At 32.4% G+C, this 21274-nt stretch overlaps 2 protein-coding genes across 2 annotated transcripts in view; one reads left to right on the forward strand and one right to left on the reverse strand.

Annotated features, from left to right (window-relative positions):
* Positions 1 to 21274, reverse strand: part of Pngl (N-glycanase Pngl) — a 124022-nt gene that overhangs the window by 12511 nt on the left and 90237 nt on the right. Inside the window, exons 5-8 of the mRNA XM_072523342.1 lie at positions 7435 to 7600; positions 4766 to 4947; positions 2328 to 2510; positions 1820 to 2142 (exon numbers count right to left, since the gene is read on the reverse strand). Of these exons, the coding sequence (XP_072379443.1) occupies positions 1820 to 2142; positions 2328 to 2510; positions 4766 to 4947; positions 7435 to 7600 (854 nt within the window). The remainder of the gene's footprint in view (positions 1 to 1819; positions 2143 to 2327; positions 2511 to 4765; positions 4948 to 7434; positions 7601 to 21274) is intronic.
* The window catches only part of LOC140433078 (uncharacterized), a 44803-nt gene continuing 36954 nt past the window's right edge, over positions 13426 to 21274 (forward strand). The window contains exon 1 of the mRNA XM_072521138.1: positions 13426 to 13707. Coding sequence (XP_072377239.1) covers positions 13426 to 13707 — 282 coding nt within the window. The remainder of the gene's footprint in view (positions 13708 to 21274) is intronic.

The raw sequence follows: 21274 nt of genomic DNA on the forward strand, positions 1-21274 counted from the left end.
TGCCTTCTTTTTGTACTTGAAGCTAACACTAAAATAGTAGGGGTGACATCAATATATAGTTTTACATGTTTAAAACGTTAAATTCTAATGCGACCCTAGGTCGATGACAATGAATAAAGATTTTAATACTTAAAGAGCAACATGTTTCTTTGCTCGACTTGAACACGTGGTTCTTGTCAGTTAAAACGACACAGACCAACTAGAGTTTGTCAGTCAATTCAAGGACTGGTAGTCTGAGATAACCTTAAAATTGCATCTTTCTATCTAAGGCCTCATTTGTCTTATTTCGTATACGATCCACAGGCATTCCTTTTCGATTGTGGAGTATTTTGTCTCGGCCGGTGTGAGAGTTCGACTGGCATATGCGATCACTTTATCTTGTCCGTCATACTTCTGCGTTAATGCAACACCAAGTCCACAGTTTAACGCATCTGTTTGCAGGTAAAATGATTTTGAGAAATATGGGCATGCTAACAGTGGGGCTGATGTAAGTTTCTATTTAAGCTCTTTAAAAGCTTGTTCCTGTTTACCGGTCCATTTCCATTTTATTCTCTTTTCAGAAGCATGTTTAGTGGTCCTCATATCGTTGAATAGATTTCTATGAATCGGCGGTACCATGAAGTTATTCCTAGAAAACAGCGGAGATGAAGCACATTTTTCGGTGCTTTAACTTCGGTAATAGCGCTGGTTTTCTCCGGATCGGTTTTTATTCCTTCTGTCCCAACAACGTGTCCCAAGTATCTGAGTTCTGGCTGGCTGGCAAAATGTGTATTTTTCAAAGTTTAGCTGTAATCTAGCCTCTCTTAGTCTTCGAAAGTTTACTTCTAGGTGATTTAAATGCTCTTGGAGTGTCCACGATATCATCTAAGTAGGCGAATGCAAACTCCATGTCGGGAGATATTACTTTATCCAGTAGGCGTTGGAAAGTTGCTCCAGCGGACTGCAGGCCAAATGGAGTAGTTCTAAATTGAAAGCGGCCTTTTATGGGTACGCTGAATGCCGTTATTGGGCGGATTGTCTCTTCCAGAGGTATTTGAAAGTAATCTTGTTTTAGATCAAGGGTACAAGGAGATTCAAATCTATTTTTATTTAATTTAAACCCATGGTTTACTGAGTCTTCTGTCTAAACAAACTACCCGTCACCAACTTGGTTACGATAACTTTGTATCAAACCATGTCGTATCATTAAATTCTACGAGGATGTTACGTTCACCCATCCTATTGCGCTAGAGCCCAGTTCGAGCCCTGGCTTCCCTTAACAAATCTCTCCAGTCGTTACGGTCTGTAGTCCTTGTCCACCACGATCGACTGCCAAGGATATTTCTTGCATCCTTATCCACATCATCCTCCCATCGCTTTCTCAGTCTTCCAATAGGTCTCTTCTCCTACATTCTTGCATTTAAAAGTTTTTTGGAACCCTCTTTTCTTCCATTCTAAATACATGATGTGCCATTTAAGACTTTGTAGGCGGACATACTGAGATAAACGTGGTTCTTTATATGCTACGTGCTCTACATAAAGTATATTAAACGCGATTAAGCACGATATTATATAAGAATAATAACACGGTTTTCGAACAGGGAGAACTACTAAAGAGAATTTTTCTATCAGAAAACAAATTATCAAAAAACGAAAGCTATTTAACCTAGAACAGCATAGTGTATTAATAGCAGGCAACAGGTATTGTCAAAACAGGCAACAAAATCCTAATACCTGAAATAAAAAAGAACAGAAGAGTGTATTATAGTCAAACCTTTTAGTAATGAATTACGAAATTAATCCGTATAACTATGGAAATGGTAAACAAACAAAAACTTACTTTTCATTTAACAATTCAACTAATTCCAATAAAGTTCTCTTGACTAAATAACTTTTTCTAGACTGTGGTAAATTCTTTTGTAATTTCTCCCTGATTTTTAAAATAGCCGATAAAAGTTGTTCTTCTGTACATTTTTTCCGTCTTTTACAAACTTCCTTATGATTACTAGAATACCGCCAAGTAACATCTTGAACATTTTCTGCAGAATAAGCCATTACGTAGGAAATGTTCTTCTTCCAGCCCGATTCATAAATTAAAGGTGTATCACAGATATTTTCGCAAGGATCACAGTGTAGCCAACGTTTTTGAGTAACAGAATAAACCTAAAATAAATACAGACAAAAATAAGACAAACAAAACACAAAAAATATTTAAGTGTAATTTATCAAGCAACATCTTTCTAGGCTAGTACAGTCTACCGACCTGAATATAACTCCGCACCCATGATAATATTCAAACATGATATGTGCATTAAAAGAATATCTACTCATAATCTACTATTACTAACCTCTGTCCATACGTGATCTCCTTCTTCTACAACGTATCTTGCATCCCATCCCATAGCACGGCAACATAAAGTAAAAGTGTTGGCCCATTCTCCACAACGTCCACGTCGCGTTTCAAGTAAAATATTAGGATCATTATACCGAGGAAATGGTGTAAATTTCTGGCAACTCTTACACCTATGTAACTAAAATGAACAAATAATAAAACCAAGTTGTTAAGTTTCCAGGATATTTTCAAAATTTTATACTACAAGTTAATCACTTGCAAGTGTTTAAAGCATCCAATAGCTTTCTATTTTATAAACATTATCGTCAAAATATTTTGTAAATATTTCTACAATGAGGAAACAACAGTATCTCTTGATTAGTCTTTATTGAAATTCAGAATTGACATTTCTTCTGCGTGTGATGATTGTATTTAATTCATTTTTTATCTTAGTCTCCTCTGTGTATTACATTTTTAAAATGCCTGACCTTCCTGTCTAATTTCTAATCTATTCCGCCTAATAAATTTTCCTACATGAAGTCACCTTCCTATCTAATTTCTAATCTATTTCGCCTAATAAATATACATAAATGACATAAATGACATAAAGTCACCGTTAACTGTTCATTCACTTACGTTTACATTTCTAACGTCTAGCCGTGACCGTTCGGTTTAATAAATTCAAATTATGGAGTGACCCTAATTTTATGCTCAGCAGTGTATATTATTGTATTGAATTCGTTAACTTTTTATTTATTGGTAGAAATTCCGTTCTTGTTTGTTTACAAAATCCTCTTCAACGTTTTTTTATCTCTTCTAGTTATAACTTTTTCTTTTTTCTACACATTTTCTCGATCTTTGTCCTTTTCGGCCAGTCAGCCGAAATTATTTGCTGTTCAAATTATTTTCATATTTTTTATTTTAGTCCTATTTAGGCCGTCAATAGGACTTTCCTCAAAGCTGATATAAATTCTGATTATACTCCAATTGTAGCCCAATTAAGACGCAAGATGTGTGACTCATATTTAGGCTGTCTTTGTGAGAACCTATTGAGACGCCTTCTCAAATCGGTGGGTACATCAATATGATTAATAAAATGGCCACTAGGTAACCAGATGTAGCTCCCTTTGTTTTTCATGTGGATAATTGAAAAATAAATTATACCTAAATAGACTATAATTTGAGAAATAATAAATATAGTCTTCTGCAGGTCATCATGCAGGGTAGAGTCGACGGCAAAAAAGGAATAGGTAGAAAGAGGAAGTCATGGCTGCATAATATTCGAGACTGGACAAACATGACTGTAGACGAATTATTCCAAGTTGCAAAAGACAGAGAAGCTTTTAAAAATGTGGTCGCCAACCTCCGTTAATGGGGACGGCACAGGAAGAAGAAGAAGACTATAATTTATTATTGAAGTAAAAAAAATGGATACGAATTGAGATGACGTAAAAACTCCCAAGAATAAATGTTTGACAGTCCCGAAAAATTAAAATCTTAAAACTGCTACATGATAAGATACATGGATAGACACTTTAAAGATCTTTGAAATGATTTATAGCAATATTCACATTCCTATTTTCTATTAACGAAATTATTGAGTACTTAATTACAATTAAATACATGACCTCAAAAATAAAAATATGATCTGAGAGAATGCTCATTTAGAAATAAAAATCGACGGGTTTTAGCATTTTTCTCTAAAGACTCCGGTTTTTGAAGTAATTAATTTATTTTATTCATTTCCAGCGTACTCTATAATATGTTTCTTTGTAGCCTAATTGGAATCTGTTTAAGAGTTGATTGTAATAAGTGGGATGTTAGATTTTTATAGAAATATGTTCGGAATGTTGTTTAAATAAACTAGAACTTGCTTGACTAGAAACTAGAAAAATATGCACCAGCTGAAAAAGTTCATGAAAAATTTTAAAACGAAAAATCCATGTTACCGGAACTTATTTTTCAACATTTTATCCTGAATAACTATCATATCTATGACAAAAACAAATTAAAAGTACAATTCTGGTTATAAACAACCTTCCGGATACTTCTTTCAGATCTATTGATACAAAAAACCAAGAACTACAACTATTATTTAAATTTAGTCTTTCTAAGGCAACTATAAGCAAAAAATACAACACACATGTTTCTTCCAGTAACTCATATGGTTTTATCGTGTGATTAAATTCTTTCCTCTTCCATATTTAATTAGTTAATATTGATTAATTATTATTGATTATTATGATCTTCCATACATTATACGTGTTTTGCATCTACTGCCTAAATTAATATTTTATACTTCAAATATGATCTCACAGTTGAGTCTTAGACATCTTCCCTTTGTGCTCTTTTATTATAATAATCATCGAGACAAATAACTTTTCTTTGATTTAAAATGGAACTACCAATAACTGATATCCTCTAATATGGCAAAACAGTAGACTACATAGTTACCTCAACACGATCTGTATATCGTAGTAACTCACGATCTGTACTCATATGTGAAAACGCAGTTGCTCCTCCACAATGCTCACATGCTGGACTATCGACCCATTCAAAAAACTCTTGTTTAAACCATTGCAACAGTTCCAAAATAAGCATGTCTTGTACGGACAGGTCTGGGTCTACCAGTTTATCTAAAACAAAAGACAAAGTGAAAAACTAATATAAACCAATAAAAAAATCAAGTTAAGTAAGAAATGATACTATTTGAATAAAGAAAATAATTAGAAAAAATACCAAGACCAAAAACCTATGATTGGTCAAGTAGCAAATATTAAACCCTTTTAAAGAGATGAGAGAGAAAAATTGTAAAAACAATATATAGTATATATTATAAAAATAGAAAGATTGTGTCATCGAAAACCAATACCAAAGAGACAGAGAAGAAAATTCAGACGATAAACAAGGCAGAAAAATAGTGCTCAAGACGATCTACAAACAAAAAAAGGAACGGTGTCCAAGAAGAAGTGGCTATGGGCTCATTTGGATACGATGGGCGAAACGATAAAGAAGGTATGCTACTAATTTTTTTGTTGCATCATTGGCTCTATGTCATGAACACATTTTTCAAAAAGAACCAACAACGTAAGTGGATGTGGGCGGCTAGTCCAGAAGGTATAACGAAAAACGAAATTGATTTGATGATTACAAACAGAAAAAATATTACGAATATAAATCGGAAATCGAATTCAGGATTCAGGTTTTCTAAACGATGCAAAATAAGCAGACGACAAATGCACTGGCATGGGGATTAATAATAAATTGTATCCAGGTCATGCCAATTCGTCTAGACAGAAATCCCTTCTTGAAAACGATTTCCTAATACTCTATAGTAGAGTAAAAATAATAAAAATAAAATAGAAACTTTAATAAATGTGCTGAAAAAGATGTTCAATGCTTATTTGACAATAAGATAATAATAAAATGGCTTGTGAACAATGGATAGTCATTGTCAACCTTGCGAACAGACCGGGTTCCGCCTATTCCAGATACGGAACAAATGATCATCGAAAAAATGATTATAATCATGCTGTTGATCATTAAAACGCTAATAGAAAAGTGCACAGACAACATACAACAGGCATATCTTTCTTATATTTGTAGACTATGAAAAGGCATTTGATCATAAAATGCTTCGAGCATTGGCTGACTGCCGCATCGACTACCGATATAGTGTCTTGATTAAGAGTATCTACGAAACTGGCAAAGCTTGCGTCCGACTTCATGGAGATACCGAAAAGTTCCGAATAGGCGGGGAATTAGATAGGGTGATACTATCTCCCCGAAATTGTTAATAGCTGTACTCGAATATATGTTTAAGCAAATGGTACGAGAGGATGAAATGAGAATTCATAAAATGAAGAGGATCTGAACCACCTAAGATTTGTCGATGACATCGTTATAATATCTGGTAGAATTGACAAAGCTACAAAAACGCTGGAAACGCTCTATTAAGCATCAGTAACCATTGGTCTTAAAATTAACATCTCTAAGACAAAATTTATATAGCATAGCTATCAGCCATAGCATCGACCAAGAAATAGCTTACAAATATCTAGGGCATGAGATTCGCTTAGGCCGATATAATCAGACAACTGAAATACAAAGAAGGTTAGGTCTCACATGGGCTTCCTTTGGTAGATTGAACAACATTTTCAAGTCTAATATTCCAGTTTGTTTAAAACGAGAGGTTTTTAACCAATGTGTTTTACCGGTGTTTACATATGATGCAGAAACACTAACTCTGACAAAAGGACCAATAAATAAAATAAGAGTTACACAACATGCTTTGAAAGATCAATGTTAGGTGTTACCATTAAAGACAAAGTACCAAACCTAGAAATAAGACAAAAAACAGGAGTCACAGAAGTAGTTTAAAAAATAGCCATGGCTAAATGAGCTTGGGCCAGACATATTGCCAGATTGACAGATGATAGATGGACGAAATGGTGACCAAGACAAGAGGCATATCGAAACAGAGGACGACCAACCACTAGATGAACGGTGATATAAAGCGAATCCTCACAAATACGATGCAAGAAGCTCAAGATAGAAATGGGTGAAAAATTTTAGGGAAGGCCTACGTTCAGCAGTGGAAAAATTAAGGCTAGCTGATAATAAGGTTAGGTAATTTAATTTGTATTTAATGTAAGCTCTATTGAGATCTAAAAATAAAATAAAATATAATATGTAACTATTTTTTAAGCCATATAACTTCAAATAATAAATTTTAAATAACTGAACGTTTTAGTGGCGTTATCATTCAGAATAACGGACGTGCATCACTCTCTAAAATTATTTTAAAACTGAATAAACAGCAAGTAATACCTTATTTAGAAGCTATTTGATCACTCAGTACGTTTCTAGATCGTTTTGGAGATATTTGGACGGGTAGTGTATTTTAGACGCGAGCTGTATATTTCTGTCCAGAGGCGAGATGTCAAGAAAGATACTTAGATTAAAAAAAAGAATAATGATTAATTAAAATTAAAGCGATAATAAAGAAGACTTATAGTCAGTCAACACGCACAACTTAAAATATTGACAAGATCACTTCTCCGCCTCATGGCAACCATTTTTAACACATACGTCTAATTGTTGTAACATGATAGTATACTTACTTTTTTTGATATGCGTTTGTATCACTCTCAGTCGTTTTTGAGCATTTTCTTCTAATTTTGCCACGGGTATTATGTTTCGAGTTCGATCTTGGAGATCTTTATCTTCATATTGCAAAACATGATGGGAATATGTTTCCAGCACTTTTAAAAAGGGATGTGTATAGAACTGCAAAATAAATACATACATATTTATTATATATTACAATATTCTCATAATCAAATGGTAATTGAAATAGTGTAAAAATAGAACTAGAGCAAAAAGATTATGATTAAAGTTGGAATTTTTTTATACATAAGAATTGCTTTGAATATGCTCATAAATAATAGAAATGTTAAATTATTCGCTTAAATATGTAAAATATATGCATTGTTTTTACCATCTAGGGAAACGTTGGGAAAGAAGTAAGAGATCAAGTACAAAGAGCAAATAGATTAGAAGGATACCTTAATAACACTATATGGCGTAACCAACAAATTAACAGTGAGATGAAATCAACATTAGATAAGGCCAGTATAAGCCCAAAAATGGCCTAAGCATCAAAAACAAGACCCTACACAGCCAAAATACAAATAGAGCTGGAAACAGCATAAATGAGAATACTCAGAAGAATTACATGAAACACACTGGGACCGAATAAGGAGTGACGAGATCAGAACATGATGTAATGTACAGCTATATAAATGTAATGTACAGAATGTAAACGAGTAAACACTAAATAAAAAAAAAAGGATGAAACAGTCACATCAGTAGAAGGGCCGATAAAAGAATCGTTAAAATAACAAAGAACAAAATCAGCAAGTGGTAGACAAAGTATTAGCCAACCACGCAAGAGCTGGAATAACAATCTTCCATAGAGGCAACAACCCGCCACAGAACAAGCAAAATTGCTTATATAAAGATAGAAGAAGAAAAAATTGCTCAATACACCGTTGCAACCCATTTTGATAAGACGGTGAACGTGGCTATTATTATTCAAAAATTTTCGTTAGATTGTAGCATTTCTATTTCCCCTCGTATGTATCAAAACACCGAAATATATTTTCAAACCTTTTGCATAGCTGTAATTGATAATATAAACATTTCTGGTTTGTATATAATAATTTGAATTGCATTCCTTTGATCGTGATGCCGCCTAATATTGCGCGTCAAATAAATATCCACTTAGATTGCTGATAAAGTTATGCCTAGAGGCGAATGATTTTTAAGAATGACATTACTCTACGATAGAACGCCAAAGCGTTTGGTTTTATTGTGAGTCCGTTTTTTTTTTAAAATTCGTAATGGTTTTTCGTTGTTTGTTTTTGTCATGGAAATATAGTGTAAAGTGATTTACTCTACGATGAATCGTCAAAGTGGTCAGTTCATTGTTTAGTCCGGATTTTTTTTTTAAATTCGTTATTGTTGTTCGTTATTCATTTTTGCCATGGAAATATAGTGTAATGTGATTTACTATCGGTGAAATCGCTGCCAAAATCAGTTGGTTTCATTGTTGAGTCCAGATTTTCTTCTAATTCATTATTGTGTTATTCGTTGTTCGATTTTGTTATGGGAAAATGTGTAGATAGTAGCAGTGTGGAGTTTAAATGCTTCAGTCAAGTTTGGATTGAGATTTTGAAGGAGAAAGATTTCGGCGTGTGTAGTCTTCAAAAGCCGGTAAATTTTTTTTGTGGAGAGGTGAATTAAGCTCAAAGACAATGTCGTAGTTTTTGTTGAGTTAATCACTGATTTGTTGTGTTGTGCCCTATGCGGAAGATTTGTAAAGCAGCATTACAATAATTTGAGAGGTCCACATGGTTTTAAGCAGGAGCGTTGGAGAGGCCGAGTTTTGAAGATTGCAGTTTTTTGTCATCCAGGATAATCCGAAGTCCGAATCCAGTGTCCAACTTCCAAAAAATTGTCCATTTGTGTTCCCTTGTCACTTCAGACCAATTTGCAGCTTGAGTGAGGCACAGTTATATCTTATTTTGCAGTATTTTGGTCCAATTCTAATCCCAAAAACTTCTTGAAGGAAATACATTAGCCAGAGTGATATAAGGTACATTTTGTTAAAATTTTATCAAGTAAAAATAGACATTTTCATTAATAAAAAACTTGCTTTCAAAAAAATTGTAATGAATAAAATTATAAGTTTTATGGATTAGCTAATTGTCATATTAGTTTACTTTAAATAAAGTTAACTGTTATAATTAAAATTAATGTTTCAAACAGGTTTAATATTCCATTTCGACATGACAGTTACTATTATCCCTTGCAGACATTTGGTACACAACCATAAATTTGAAATGTTTTGTTTAAAGGTTGTAAAGTTGTTGTAAGCTCCGTTGAAAAATCTAGATATTGTCATTTTAATAATAATATAAATTCTTATAGTGCGCTCAACGTCTGGAGTTTGTTGTAAATCGTTACAAATAGCGCCATTGTAGGTTTTGCTTTTAAATGTTGTTATTATTATTATTATTTTAATAACTGTTTATGGTGAAGTAACAATAAATATGTAATGTTTCTCTCTAAACCAAGTGTATAATTATTTCCTTTAAACATATTTTCACCTTTTAATATTTTTTTAGTAAAGAAAAGCCTTTCTTTCCATCCAGCGAGAAGATTCTTTTAAACGGCGTCCATTTCAAATAGTTTAGGAACCTTTTTATGTGTGTTGCCCAGGAAATCTATGTAAGTATTTTTTTTTATTTCTCTCTTTGTAGTTACCCCTTCTAGTCCCTCTTTTAGTCACTTACGACCCAGCTCTCCAACCAAACCAAGAGTGGCCGTGCGCAAACGTTTCGGTTTGTTTGCTTACCCTATCTCCAGCCCAGTAATTGCTGTCCCCACTTTCAACTCCCTATAAGTGATACCCAATGTGGTAGGCTAATTAAACCGCTACAAGATTAATACTCCAGTACATGACCGTTTTGGGGTGTAATTTTCAAGACGGATTTTCTTGAAAATTTGAATAGATAGGAAATAGATAAATTGAGTAATTTTAAGCAACTTTTATACTAGAGTTTTTCACTGAGTCAATACATTTTGAGTTATGTGTGAGTGAAAATGTTTTCTGAAAGAGTTGTAGCTCATAAAAAGTGGGTTCTTATTTGCCAAATCGAATATTTCAACGTAAAATTACAAACAAAGGAAGAATTTTCGGGGACATCAAAACTCATCAAAACTTTTATAATGTTAAAAAAAATCTTCACTATTTTTTTTTAAGTTTTTAGCAACAAAACTAAGCGAGTTATGAACAAAATAAAGTTGGTCCTTTTTTTTTTGGTAAAAACATCGTGAAAATCACCACCTAATTAGCACCCCAAATAAAATTAATCTTTACCGCTTTACAATTTACTTTACTTATGTATTGTTTATAAGATCTCTAAGTTTCACCCGTTTAAAGTGCTGCTCATTCAAAAAATTTAGGTTTAACATAAAAATAAATTTTTGAGATTTTTAAAAAAAATGCTTTTTTTCAAAATCACTTAAAAAGTATAAGTGATACGAAAAATATTGAACAATAAAAAATATAGTTTTAAAATTTTACGTTTTTTTCTGTAAGATAAAAATTGGTTACGATATTGCTGTTTAAAGTTTACATACACTCGTGATTAGTTCAAGCCCTTTCAACTACAACCATTTTAAAATTAAGTGTTAAAAAATTCATTTAAATGATCTTAAAAAACTTATAGAATGGTTTTGTAAGTACTTCATAGCTATGAAGCTACAAAAATAAACGAGTTATGAGTAAAAAACCAATCACATATTTTAGGAGATATCAGAACGCGTATACTGAAGCATTGTAAGATATACATAATGTGCTATAAAGGCACATATAATATATACTTTTATCCACCCTTACAAACTAATAAGGGTTGTTATTTAAGTTGAAATAAAATAAATTCAGAACATTTTGATTATAAAAATTATTGTATTTATAGTTTCACTATACAAAAATATAAGAGAAACACTAAAGAAAACTAAATTTAATGTCACTGTAGAAATAAATAATTCCAAATTGCTTGAATTTACAATTATATGATTTTTTTAAATAGTTTTCTATCCTAAAACATAAAAAGCAACCAACCGCACAAGTCCAATTTTAAAGTGGAGGGTAAGTATCACCTAAATCCAAATTTCCAAGGAAATCAGTGGATATTCAATGGCATTGTTTTAATTATAACTAATCTAGTGGGTGAGATTTAGGGGTTAAACTGTGATAAAATATTAAATTCTGTTATTTAATGTTAATTAACATTCATTCACTTCACTGAAAGATGATTTAAATCAATTGCCCGCTTTAATTTACAATTATACGATATTTTTCAATAGGGGTAGTTTTTACCTCTAAAAATAGAAAGCAACCAAAGGCAACAGCACATGTCCAAAAGTGAAGTAGGGGGGAGTAGAACCTAAATCCAAATTTTCATGCAATTCGGTGGTGACACGGAAAATTACAGGGTATCGCCGTATTTCACGTTTATTTCCGGCCTATAAAGATTTATTGACATTAGTGGGTGATAAGGACTCGACTATATACCAGTGACTAAAAAAATTTTAAGATCTAAAGAACTACCAACACAGTTACTTTATTTGCATATTCATTATTAATTTATAAAAACGTGACTAAATTAGGTTCAAATGAAAACAAGATTGTAGACAAAATTAATAACGTTTTTATAATAACTTCCGTATATGTCGAAATATTTTTTTGTATCTATGAATATGTGTATACTGATTCTTCTAGAGCATAACTTCTTACAAGAAAGTTTTGAAAAACATGTCGTTTATATTTTTTTATGCTGATTATCATCATTATCATCACCATTATCATCATCATACTGGCTTTACAACCTTGAGTGGGTCCTAGCCTCGTGAGGAGGCTATCAATTTCTCTCCAGTCGTCCCTTTCGATCGCCTTCCTTCGCCAAGCACGTATCCCCATATTTCTCATGTCTTTATCGATGTTATCAAGGAACCTTGTTCTGGGTCTTCTGCTTCTTCTCAATGGGTCTATCAAGGAGCGTTTTTATAGCTGGGTAATTTTGTTACATCCGTATTACATGTTCTACCCACCTCAGCCGTCCTATCTTAATATATTTTACGATACCTGATTCCTGGTATAAGTTCGAAGTTCTATCGTCTTCTCCAAACTCCATTGTCGATGCTTCATGGATTCGCCTTGGTACTTTTCATTCGAAACGTGCTAACATGTTTTCATTACGTTTTGTTAGGACTGAGCGTATTATTGTTCTGTACAGTTTTTCCTTTGTATTTCTCGGAATAATTGATGATCTAAAAAGATTGATTCCAAAATATCACCTATTAGCCATGAAAACTCGGCGATTATTAATAGGTTAATGTATTTTAGTCAGATTTATATCGATGTTTAAAGGCTATAGCAATATTTTTTCCTAAATATTATTTATTTCAGAAAAAGTTTACTTAAATTTGCAAAATTTTGTGCTTATTTTGACCTTTATAATCCGGTCTTTAGTCATAATCAAAATGTTTGGCTGAGTTTTAGGCGATTTGGACATGCATATAATTTCGAATGTTTTTCGTAATATAAAAAAACTTTTAATAAATATATTTTGGCATCAATTATTAATTACGAAAGAATTAAGCTGATTGGTATATAATCACACTTTATACACTACTTTAGAAGTTATAAGAAATCCGCCGGTATTACAAACAATTTATAATTCATTACAAATTTCTTAAAACGTACTTAATGACATGAATTAAATTGTTATCTACATTATACACAAATGTGTAATTCAACTTTAATTCATTGTAGAATCTCTTCAAGATCAGTATCGATTACAAGGAAAATGGTAGAAATAGTTTCGTCTATTAGAGACAATTTTTATTTAAATTTATGGCCTATGCTAACATTAAACACCTTGTGTGGAATTTTCCCTATGGTTCCAAAATTTGAAAATAACGTGGTCATCGTTTATTCACCACGCTATTTTCACTTAATAACAATATTAAACATAATTGTTATGACATCTCATATCATCTTCGTCGAACTAACGCAAGATGATACTATTTCCAATGGTAGAATATACTCACTTGTAACAAACAGCAAAGTAACAGGGATTCCTACCTTTGGCTTAACCTTCGAATTAATAACAAACATTATTGTAACTTATGTTATTTACGTCTTAAGTATATTGAAAAAGCCATTGGCAGTAGATACGTTAAAGATACTTAATCAAGTTGATAATGAAATAAAATCAATCGGTGGAGAAATTAATTACAAAAGATATTTTCGTTATCAAATGGTAAGGATTGTTTTTTTTTTAGTATTTTTTATATGATACTTTACTTGAATTATTGTGATACAATCTATCTTGTATTATTTTAGCTCTTGTTATCTTTTAAACATATTATATAGGGCTGTAAGACTAGCACCAGTGATGATTATAATAAGTGCGTCCAGAGTACTTGTATATATGTAATTCCACTTCTAAAATTTGTTGTGCAGTTCTTTTAACGGCTTTTTTTATGTCCCTTTTTTTCTAAAGACAGCAACGAAAAAATGTAGGTCTGTGATTATTTCTCAAAGAAAATGAATATATCCAAATATATGCATATATTCAAAAAGCATATTTAACTACTTAAGTACAGATATTTAATTGGTTGGCATTGAGAATACATCAGTCCGTAACAAATCAAATCGTGCGACTATTCAAATTGGAATTTAGCCCAGTCTGGTTATACAAAAATCATCGATTTCACGGAAAAATGTTTCGCAGATATCTGAAGCTTTTAAGACATAGGTGGGGGTTACTAGATGACGAATAGATAAAAAGATACTCTTATTTTTACCTTGCGTTTTTTTTAAACAATAATTTATGGTCAGAATTTGATTTTTTATCTATAAGTTTTTTCCCTTATAATTTAAATAAACAATATTTATACCATTTTTTTATATCAAGAATATCTTTATTTTCCCGTTTTTTCAATTAAAATTGATAAATAATTTACGGAGATATTTGCAAAAAAGCAGTTTTTTGCACTAATTTATAAATTTAATTAATTTTTTTTTATTAACACAATAAAATGTTTTAATACATTTCAACATTGAGCAATTACCGTTCTTTAAATTTGTGCGAAATTTCCTCCCGATCGGTCAAATAGTATAAAAGTTATTAAATTTGTTTATCCCTGGGACTAATTATTTAAACCATTGAACTTTCCCTATGATTGATGCTAGACACATTTAACAAATTTCATAGGATTCTTTAAGACCTATACTATCTCAGAAGTTAAATGAATATTGAGTTTTCATCGAAATTATTTACAAAATAAACGTTTGAAAAAGGGGTATGTTTTTTACTTATAAACAATTGTAATAACTTCTATATTTTTCAAGCTACAGACTTGTACGTACAACCAATAGATAGCTGGTAAAAAAACTCACATTTAACAAAAAAAATAAACCTTCTATGGACAATAGGAACGAAGTTAGCGACAATTTTTTTGTTAATTATATCTCCATTGTTTATAAACATTAAGAACTAAAATTTGCACAAATTTTGAATGAAAATCTAAACTTTATATTGAATTTTATAGCTATAAAATTCATCCAATTTTTCGAAACTTAAAACCTTTCGAAACGAAGTTACTTTCGAAAGATCGACATAGGAAAGTGGAGGGGAAACTGTTTTAGCTCCTCGCTGCAAAATTTAATATTATGGTTACGGATTTATCATTCAAAAGCTTCAACAGTTCTGTAGGAATTTCATCAGGTCCATTTGCTTTTCCATTTTTAGCGTTTCTTATTGCGTATTCTACTGCTTCTTTCAATAGGTCTGGCCCAGTTGCATTGATTATCTGAGGTAAGTTGTTTCTATCGTCTTCAAATAATTCATTCAGGTATTCTGTCCATCTTTTTATTTTATTCTCTAGATCTACAATAGGATTTTCATCTTTGTCTTTAAGTTTACCTATTTGGCATTTCTTTATGCTTCCTGTTATCTCTTTTACTTTTTTGTGCATATTGAACGCATCGTACTTTTTCTCATTTCTCAGGTTTCCATTTCTTCACATTGTTCTTTAATCCACTCCTCTTTGGCTTCTTTTATTCTCTTTTTTATGTGTTTATTTATTTCTTTGTATTTGTCTGGGTAATTCTTCATCTTTCTTCTTTGTTCCATCAAGTCTAGTATATCTTGTGTCATCCACCCCTTATTCTTTGTTGTTGTTTTTGTAAGATATTTCTTTCCTGCTGTTTGTATAGCTGTATTTATGTTTATATTTAAACATAAATAGTTTATTTAAATCTAGTGCCTTTCTGTGTGGTCTTCTAATCTTTTTTGGTCTCGCCTCTATCACAGTTATTACCGGGTTATAATCTGAGCCTATATCAGCTCCTGGGTACGTCTTAGTACATTTAACAGCATTATGATACCTCCTTGCTATCATAATGTAGTCTATTTGATTTCTCACTTTTTTTTCTTTGGTATGTTGTGGAGATGTCCATGTATATAACCGTCGAGGAGGTAATTTGAAAAAGGTATTTGTTCGATCTCCTCTGTCATTTCTGTTTCCAAGCCCATATTTTCCTACTTGTTCTCCTACTTTACCTTGACCCACCTTGGCATTAAGATCGCCCATTAATATGTTAATGTATGGAAAGACTGACTTAATAAGTGAAGACAAACAACCTGCAACAAAAAAGTTCAGACCTGACAGTGAAGTCGAATACATGATCCAAATTTTAACTTTTAAACCAATGTATGTAAAGAAAATAAAAAAAGCAAAGTTCAATAAACATTGCAAAATTTAATAAGGCAAGTGATGAAAAAATCAACTTATTTTATCAAAGCAGTAAGGCAGATTAGATTAATATTGTATATCATATTTGTAAGAAAAATAGAATAAAAATCAATATTGTTAATTATAAAAATACAAAAAATTATAATTAATATAAGGAATATAATAATATAATGTGTAAAAAATTACCTGAAATTTAATTTATAAAATATATAAATATATATAAAAACATATGTTGATTTTCCGGGATTTTCCGAGATTTATGGGAGGTGACATTTTGTCATCATTATTAATACTGCGACATACTATTCGAGCCAATTTAAAAAAAGTAAGTATTTAGGGTGAATTTCAAATGGACTCAATTTTTCCATATTTGCCGGTCAGTAAAAACTATGTAGTTATTCATATTTGGACGAGCTACCCCAGAATAAAAAAAGAGGCTTGCAGCTGCAAAGGAAGCCGAGATAATGTAAATTTTTCCTACGTGTTGCAATTTGAAGTTCCGATGCCGAAAAAAAAACGGAGCTGAAACGGATATCCTCTCCACTTTGTCGATCTTTCGAAAGTAGATTTTCATTCAAAATTTGTGCAAATTTTACTTCTTAATGTTTATAAACAATGGAGACATGATTTTTTTAAAAATAGTCACTAACTTCGTTCCTATTGGTCATAGAAGGTTTTTTATTTTTTAATGTGAGCTTTTTTACCAGCTATCCAATGGTTGTACGTACAAGTCTGTACCTATGAAATTTGCTGAATGTGTCTAGCATCATGAATAGGGCAAGCTCAATAGTTTAAATAATTAGCCTCAGGGATAAACAATCCAAATAACATATAAAATATTTGACTGATCGGGGGGAAATTTCGCACAAATCTAAAAGATGGTAATTCCTTGACGTTTAAATGTATTAATACCATTTTATTTTGTTAATAAAAAAATTAATAAAATTAATAAATTAGTGCAAAAAAACTGCTTTTTTGCAAATATCTCTGTAACTTATTTATCAATTTTAATTAAAAAAATGGGAAAATAAAGATATTCTTGACATAAAAAAATTAAATAAATATTGTTTATTTAAAATATAAGGGAAAAAATTTATAGACAAAAAATCAAATTGTGACCATAAATTATTGCTTAAAAAAAACGCAAGGTAAAACTAGGAGTATCTTTTCATCTATGCATCATCTAGTAAAAGCTTCAGATATCTGTGAAACATTTTTCCACCTTTTTTTTAACCAGACTGGGCTAATTGTCGTTCCGTGAGCGATCGATATCTTAAACCATTAACGCCCAAATTAACTATTTTTTTACAAAATAAGAAAAAAGTTAGTTGTTACATTAGAATCAATATTGTATAATAAATTTTTTATATATTTATAAATCTATAAATAGATCTCTGGGCGCAAGGGAGGTCAAAAATTCCAAATACTCATATTAGATGTATGAATTTTTTATTTTATGGATACCTAATTATTAATACAATACAATGCACAGAGTAACCACACATTTAGAGCAGTAAGTTAGGAGCCCCCCTTTACAATTAGGACCCCTATTAGAGAGGAAACGGGTTTTGGCATCAAATCTCACATTAGCTACAACCATCGTTCTTGATGTCGAAACTCTTGAAGAAGATCTTCCTTTGGCAATCCTAGATCCCTGCCCTAACTTCGGGTAGGGAACTGCAATGGATCTACGAAATTCTTTTATAGAAAGTGGCTTTTCTTCCACTTTTTTATAAAGTTGGCAAGCGTTGACAACTTCCATGTCTTTAATTTGCGTTATGAGACACCAGCACCACTTTTGCCTCGTATGGGTATATGGTGCTTTTCAAGAAACCATCGTGCTGATGTACACCTCCCATAAACATATTATATCTGTTAATTGTGGCTGTCTCAAAATTGGAGGCCATTGTGACACATTTATTATCGTTCCATCTCAGCAAGAGTATTTTGTTTTCGAGATCTAAAACTGAATCAGGGCAAGCTGGAGCAAATTGTTCAACGTCCTTGGTAAACTTTAGTGGACTACCTAAGATTCTGTCATTGCGTAAAGTGCCTGTTGCACCATAACCTTTTTTTCTTAAATCTGACAATAATTTTGTGGACGTGAAGAGATTGTCAAAAAATATTTTGACCACACGAGTTCCAAGCGGCTTAAAAACTTGTTGTTCTGCTGCCTCTTTCCGCAATATAAGGCATATTTATACCAACAACAGTCATCTCCTAAGATAGCCCATAATTTATATCCAAAACGAATTGGTTTTGAAGGGATAAATTGTTTTAGCGAGTAATGTCCATAATAACGTACTCTCCTGGGCAAAGTATGGTATCCCGTAAAAATTAGAAACCCAATAAAAGTCCTTATTTCGGCCTTCGATGTGGTAAAATTCTGTTTATTCTTTCCTGTTTATGTAGTTTTCTTGAAATTGGTCTTTAGTTTTTGCGGTTTCTTTTTATTTTTTTAAACAGAAGATGTCGATGGCCCTTCCAGCTCCTCATCAATTTCTTCTTCGTTTTCTGAATCTTATGGAGGATTTACCATCACTTCCACAGTACCGGGAACATCAGTTACATCTGGCCCACCAATGTCGTCAGCAATGCCGTCCTCATCCGACTAGTGGAATCAGAGAGATAGCGACCTTGGGTAAGTTTTGGACATCTTGACGACTTCTCTCTAGGTATGAGATGTACCGTAAAACGGGGTGAATAGAAACAGTGGGGTGAATAGAAACAAAACTTTATTTATATTATGTAATTTATTTCGTACATAACTATGGATAAATAGTGGCAACCATTATTTTTTTATGTTGCTACACTTTAGGCTAAAAGGAAAATAATGTTTTGTTTGGTTGGCAGCACTGGTTCCCGTTTGTTCGGGAAAGAAAGAGGGAAAGAAGTTAAGAGGTTTAAAGATAACCTTCCTGGCCGTGACTTTGTTGAATCATTTTTAAAACGTCATAAGGATCAACTGGCCGTGAGAATGTGTCAGAATATTAAACGATCGAGAGCTGGTGTGACACCAGAAACAATTAACAACTATTTTGATGAACGGACAAATGAATTAAAGGATGTGCCCTTATCTAATATTGTTAACTATGATGAGACGAACCTAAGTGATGACCCTGGTAAACGAAAGGTCATTACACGTAGAGGGACCAAATATCCAGAAAGGATCATAAACTCATCAAAGGCATCTACGTCTGTGATGTTTGCAGCCGCTGCTGATGGCACTATTTTACCCCCTTACGTAGTCTATAAGGCTATAGACACTTGTACCAAAGCTGCACAGAAGCTGGGCCAAAAAACGCCAGGTACAATCGAACAAAGTCTGGCTGGTTTGATTCCTTCTGCTTCGAAGATTGGGTACTGACAGTTGCTCTTCCATACCTGAAAAAACAAACGGGTCGAAAATTTCTGATTGGGGACAATTTGTCTTCCCATTTATCAGTTGAATCTGTGAAGTTGTGTAAAGACAATGCTATCAATTTTATTTTTCTCCCAGCTAACCCCACCCATCTGACACAACCTCTGGACGTGGCATTTTTTCGGCCACTGAAAACAACATGGCGACAGATTCTCGAAGAGTGGAAAAAGGGCCCAGGAAGAGCGGAAGCAACTGTTCCTAAGGATAAATTTCCAATGTTATTGAAAAAGTGTGATTCATTGAAGAAAGAAAATGTGATCGCCGGTTTTAAGAAGTGCGGTATAGCGCCTCTAAATAGGAACAAAGTGCTGTCTATGCTTCCACAAATTATTGATGAAGAGGAAAACCAAAATCCCGAAAACATTCAGAAGAACCACGAAGCTGTTGACAATAGTTTCAAAGAGCTCCTTCATAGTCTTAGAGAAGATCAGACTCCTAAGATAAGGAAAAAGAGAACCAAAGTTAATGTGAAACCCGGCAAAAGTATCAGTGTTGAGGACTTTGTCGACGACGATGAGAACTTAAATCCCCAAACTTCACTTGCTAGTGACCAAAACCCATGTTCCTCCAAACAGGTTCAGCCAAACAAAAGCCGAAAGCGTGTGGAGTTATCATCAGAAGATGAAGATGACTTTTCAGTGCAGGATACTGACTCTTCAGATGCCCCTGATCTAGATGAAAGTACTGACAAGGCCTCAGGCGAAAACCTCGTCATCAATGAAGATGACTACATGTTAGTCAAAGTTTATGGTAAAAAAAAACATCTTTTAAATGTTATATATGCAAGGTTGCTTTCCTTGAAGATGACGGTTTCGTTGGAATATTTTTGAAAAGAGTGCAACAAACTAATAAGTTTACCATAACTGAAGAAGAATCACTTGTCTCCAGAAACGACGTCATCCTAAAACAATACTCCCCCAGTATTTTCCTCAAGTACGCGATTTAAAGACATGATATTTTTCGAAGATGACCTGTCTAATTTCACAATTTATTAATCATTATTTAATCTTATTAAATACGATTTGTTTACTTAGAGTTATATAATTTCTTTTGTTTATATAGCTACCTACTTAAATAAATCATTATCTTGAGAAATAAATTTGTATTTATCCATTTATAAATTAAAAATACCATAGTTAACTGCTTCTATTCACCCCCGATTCCTTTCAATAGAAACAAACATAAAATTAAAGTACTGTTTCTATTCACCCCCCTTTGAGGGGTGAATAGAAACACCATGTTTTAATTTTTTTTCTTTAAAATAAAATATAATTAAAAAATTTAAATACTATAAACAAATAGGTCTAACAGAGACCTGTGTTTGGGCAAAAAATTGTGTATCTAGAACTACAAATATAAAAAATTTTAAACCAAAGTTGAAAATTGTTTCTATTCACCCCGTTTTACGGTAACTGACGTTCTTTCTTGATGTCTAAGGCTTTGATCTTGGATTCCTATCCTAACGATACTACATATCAAAGAATCTCGTCGGACAATACAACATATCTAGAAAAATTGACAAACGCCAATACTGGGGCCTACTATTGCTCTTATTATTTTTCTTTTAAACTTTAGAAAAGTGTCTTACTCTTTTTTATTTATCGCCGTTGTTTCCATAGCATACGTAACAACTGTCTAACTAAGGT

This window comes from Diabrotica undecimpunctata, chromosome 2, assembly GCF_040954645.1.
Source record: "Diabrotica undecimpunctata isolate CICGRU chromosome 2, icDiaUnde3, whole genome shotgun sequence".
In the NCBI taxonomy this organism is placed as follows: domain Eukaryota; kingdom Metazoa; phylum Arthropoda; class Insecta; order Coleoptera; family Chrysomelidae; genus Diabrotica; species Diabrotica undecimpunctata.